This window comes from Astyanax mexicanus, chromosome 19, assembly GCF_023375975.1.
Source record: "Astyanax mexicanus isolate ESR-SI-001 chromosome 19, AstMex3_surface, whole genome shotgun sequence".
Taxonomy (NCBI): domain Eukaryota; kingdom Metazoa; phylum Chordata; class Actinopteri; order Characiformes; family Acestrorhamphidae; genus Astyanax; species Astyanax mexicanus.
This window is the reverse complement of record NC_064426.1, coordinates 27063318-27068209: the sequence shown is the minus strand read 5'-3', so window position 1 is coordinate 27068209 and position 4892 is coordinate 27063318. Positions and strand designations below refer to the sequence as shown.

The 4892-nt window shown below is 35.4% G+C and overlaps 1 protein-coding gene across 1 annotated transcript in view; it reads left to right on the top strand.

Annotated features, from left to right (window-relative positions):
- The first annotated feature begins 2341 nt into the window (after positions 1-2341).
- Positions 2342-4892, top strand: part of slc17a7a (solute carrier family 17 member 7a) — a 33570-nt gene continuing 31019 nt past the window's right edge. Inside the window, exon 1 of the mRNA XM_007256286.3 lies at positions 2342-2483. Coding sequence (XP_007256348.2) covers positions 2422-2483 — 62 coding nt within the window. The 5' untranslated portion in view covers positions 2342-2421. The remainder of the gene's footprint in view (positions 2484-4892) is intronic.

Below are 4892 nucleotides of genomic sequence, written 5' to 3'. Positions count from 1 at the left end.
CATATTTTTGTTTTTAACTGTATTCTAACATAAAAACAAGACTAAATGGTATGACACAGCTTTGGGTGTATATTGCAGTCTTGTGAAGAATGCCTTTTGCATTTGTTCAGTCAACTTTGTGAGGTAGGGTCACCTGGAATGGCTTTCGATCTTTCAGTTAACAGCTGTGCTGAACTTGTCAAGAGTTAATTACTTGAATTACTTGAATTCCTTGCCTCTTAATGTGTTCGATAGCATCAGTTGTGGAGTTGTGAAGAGGTAGAGTTGGTATATAATAATTGAGTGATGTTCTAATCCATATTATGGCAAGAATTACTCAACTAAGTAAACTTTAAGAAATAAAGATCAAATTTTAAGAACTCTGAAAGGATCCACAAGTGCAGTTGCTAAGATAATCAAAAACAAGAAAAACAAGGAAGAACCTCTGTTGAAGGCGATCCTCAGAAACTGTATTTTGGTTTGTTTTAAACTTTTTATGTGTTTCTTCACAGCCTATTTTAGTAACAAAAATGTAATTTACTGCTAAAGGTCAGAGTGATGGAAACAAACTCTTAGTCAGCAAATTTCAAAATTGATCATTAATAATTTGCACACAATTTACAATGTCAGTAACAATTATAAAATGTAATATATTATACTACATATAAAGAGTGCATTTTCAAAAACAGAAGTGAGAAATAAAAATCTTATTTTAATAGATGTGTAAAAATATTTTATTCCAAGTCATTTTGGAGCATTGGGCATAACATAATTTGGAGCAAGTGATAATGTACAGGTGCATCTCAAAACATTAGAGTATCATTGACAAATAAAGTTACTTTATTTCAGTAATTCAGTTGAAAATGTGAAATATATTATAAAGAGATATTTCACACAGAGTGATCTATTTTAAGCGTTTATTTATTTTATTGTTGATGATTATGGCTTACAACTAATGATAACCTAATTAGTCAGTGTCTCAGAAAATTAGAATGTTATATAAGACCAATTGGTCCTTTTGGCAGAGTGGGCAGTGCGCCAAGTCCTGCTGGGAAATGAAATTCACTTCTCCATGAAAGTTGTCAGAAGAAAAACACTGCACTGACTTTGGACTTGATATAACACAGTGGATCAACACCAGCAGATGACATGGCTTGATGACATGGCTCCCCAAACCATCATTGACATTATTTCATTTTCCAGCAGGATTTGGCACAGTGCCCACACTGTCAAACGTACCAATTGGTCTAATATAATATTCTAATTTTCGGAGACTCTTGGGTCTAAGACATAATCATCAGCAATAAAAAATAAGGCTTAAAATAGATTACTCTGTGTGTAATACATCTATATAATATAGGAGTTTTAAATTTTAAATTACTGAAATAAAGTAACTTTTCAATGATATTCTAATGTTTTGAGATGCACCTGTACAGTCTAAAACAAAGCCAATATACTTTATATAATGCTATATATAAACTTTAAGTTACTGTAATTTGTTTTAGTTAGATTTGTTTTAGTAGAATTTTGGTGCAACCAGATTTAGTAAAGGGTAAGGTAAAACTAAATAGTAGTAACCAAACACCGCAAAATTGGTGCAACTCCGGCCCTGGACACTAGATGGGGCTGTAGGCCACACTTACCTTCTTTTAGTTTTTTACCTTCTTCAGGTCTGAGAAAACGGACTGAAGGTGTGATTTAAGACTGGTGATGGACCCCTGGGTGTGTTCTGCGTGCGTATTTAATTATCAAATTCAGATTACAGAACGTATAGCATAACTAAACTACATTTAGTAAATTTCAAGATTTTGGTGAGATTTTTACTGATTGCAGATTTTAAATTTATACAAGTACAAAACAATAAGCTAAGTTCCATTTTTACAATTCTATTTACATTTCTATCTGCCAGTGATCTTTGATAAATTAAAAAATAAATAGAACACGCAAAAGAGCAGCAAGATTTAGTGCTAATATAATAACATGCATGCCCTGTGACACTTTAAGAGTTGCTAATCATGTATTTAATACACACAAACATGGGTATTGTAACCACAAACAATTATAACCATATATAAGCAAAATGAAAAAGGAACTGGTTATTTATAACTTAATGCAGTAGGTAGGTCTAAAGTTTGATTATCACTAAAAAACTTTAAACGTAAAATAATGTATTACATATTAACTTTTTTATATTTTATATTATTAGTATTATACAGATAAAATATGTTGCTTTATACAAATGAGAGGGAAGTGTCTGTTCTTGTGAATGAAACCCAATCCAATTCAGAGAGAGAGAGAGAGAGATTTAGTGTGATGTAGAGATAGGTGGGGGTAGTTTGACACGGCCGAAGAGAGAGAGGTAGAGAGAGAGAGAGAGAGAGAGCGAGAGGACAGTGTGCGCGCGGGACAGCAGCACACCGGCCGGATCCGGGAGTTGCAAGCATGGAGATCCGTCCAGACCGCTTTAAAGCTGCTGCAGCAAAAACCTTAGGAAAAGTAAACAGGTAAGAAAAACCTAGACTTTAACTTGGTTTTGTCCTGTTCTAATCTGTTCTTACGCTCAATCTTCTCACCATCAATCACTTCTTAACACTGTAGGCTACTGTGTAGGTGTCAGAGCAGGATGGAGCACATCTAGACTGCATGTCCTCCATCACTGATTTTTAAAATAAATCCCGCTCTGGAAAAAATAGACTACTAAAAAGATGAGTTTCTTTGATTTTACCAAATTTAAAACCTCTGGAAAATGATCAAGAGGAAGATGGATTATCACAAGCCATCAAAACATAAAGTTATCCAAAAGAAGCGTGAAAGACTGGTGGAGGAGAACATGCCAAGATGCATAAAAACTGTGATTAAAAACCAGGGTTATTCCATTATTTGAGGTCTGAAAGCTGCATCTTTTTTTTGTTGTTATTTCAGCCATTTCTTATTTCTCATTTTATAAATGCTCTTAATGACATTATTTTATTTGGGAGAAATGTTGTCCTTAGTTTATAGAATTAAACAACAATATTCATTTTACTCAAACGTATACCTATGAATAGCAAAATCAGAGAAACCTATTCAGAAACTGAAGTGGTCTCTTAATTTTTTCCAGAGCTGTATATATAACCCGCGTGTTTAACTCTTAAAAGTCATGTTCCATACGAGACAGACAGATACTCTCTGGGGATGAAGCCCTGGAGAACATCTGGGGCTCCACTCAGGTACTTTGAGAGGGGTCTGGGTCTGCTAACAGTGGGCTAGAGTCAGTGTAGGAGTCGCTCTCTCGCTCTCTCTCTCTCTCTTTCTCTCTGGTCGGAGGTTGGGAGGTTAAAGCTCATGTCGTGACGGACTCTGAGTAGTCAGAGCTGTTGTTACATAATCTTCCATCACTGGCCGATTGAAGAGATTGAAAGGTCTTGCTGTCACTCAGTGGAGCCGTTTGAGCTTTTTGAATCGTGTTTTCCCTATTTCCCTATTTATCTATTGTTTGAAACGTTTGTTGTATTGTTTTTCGCAAAAAAAAATATCACGTAAAATCATTTTCCGATAATTATTACAGGCAAATAATGTAAATATAATTGTTATAACGTATGAAATGATAATAAAAAAACTTTTGTTATTCCAATAAAATGCATTTTTACCTACTAATTAAATTATTACTAGTGAAATCGACATTCAGCACGAGTACAAACTTGGTACTTAGTTGTTGCAAATGTGGCCCTTTTATGTAGAACTCAAAATTAGTTTATTAACCCAAATAATCCCGCGGTGAAGTAGGTCTTATACTCTTTAAAATATGTGGAAAGTTCTTAAAGCGGTCTGTCCTTCATTTTAACAGATGAAGTTCCTAAGTAATATGACTGAACATCCTGAGAGCATCACTACAGGACAGTGTGTGAATTTATGTTCGTTCATCTGACCGTATTTACTGCAAGGCAGTGTGCTGGGCTAGGATAGAGCTGGATAGAACACTAGCTCGAAATCCTGTCAAAGTAAAACAGCCTAAAACAGAAGCACTTTTTTATTATTACTACAAAAAACGTCTCACAGGGCATTTATTCATACTAAAGAATAGAAATTATTGAAAAAAAATGAAATAAAACTTTTAGTATGTAAAATTTGAAAATGTATTTTAACAGTTTTTTCTAGTTCAAAATTTTGCATATTTATTTATTTATTCGTTTTTTATTACTTTTTGCTTTCTCTCTATATGGCATCACATTTTTGTTTGGAGTGTTTTGATTTCATTATTAACATAAATAATTAGAAAAATCGAATTGTATTATGTAGTCTAAATCCTTTTTTCATGTGGATGGATGCCATTAGGATTTTAAAGGAGCGACCAGTAACGTCCCCTGAATGATAAAACATGCTGCATCCGGGTCTCAGTCCACGCGCTCTAAAATCTCACTTCAGCCTTTATAAACAGGCTGAAATACACTGCCCGGCTGTGACTGTAAAACCTGAGGTAAAACCTGCGTGTTTTTTTGAAACTGAACTCATTAAAATGTCTGTAAACTGCTGTAAATGATGGACGTTCTGAAAGTTAAAGTATAAATATTTTAGCTCGTGCTCTCATGAGATTTGCAGCAGCAACTACACATTTAAATCTCCTCTGAAATAGCTCATCATTAACACACACACACACACACACACACACACACACGGTCCAGCTGTTTCTTCACACGCTTCCACATCGCCACACCCGTCAGCTCCACCCCGCAGCGCGCGGCGCACCGGGATTAGAGGCGGAGAGCACGCGATTAACGGCTCGTTCACGTTGCCGCACGTGATAGAGATGAAATGACCGATGGGATTCAGATTAGACCGAGCAGAATCTGCGCAGCATCTACATACAGAGAGAGAGAGAGAGAGAGAGAGAGAGAGAGAGAGAGAGAGAGAGAGAGTTCCAGGTATCAGATGTG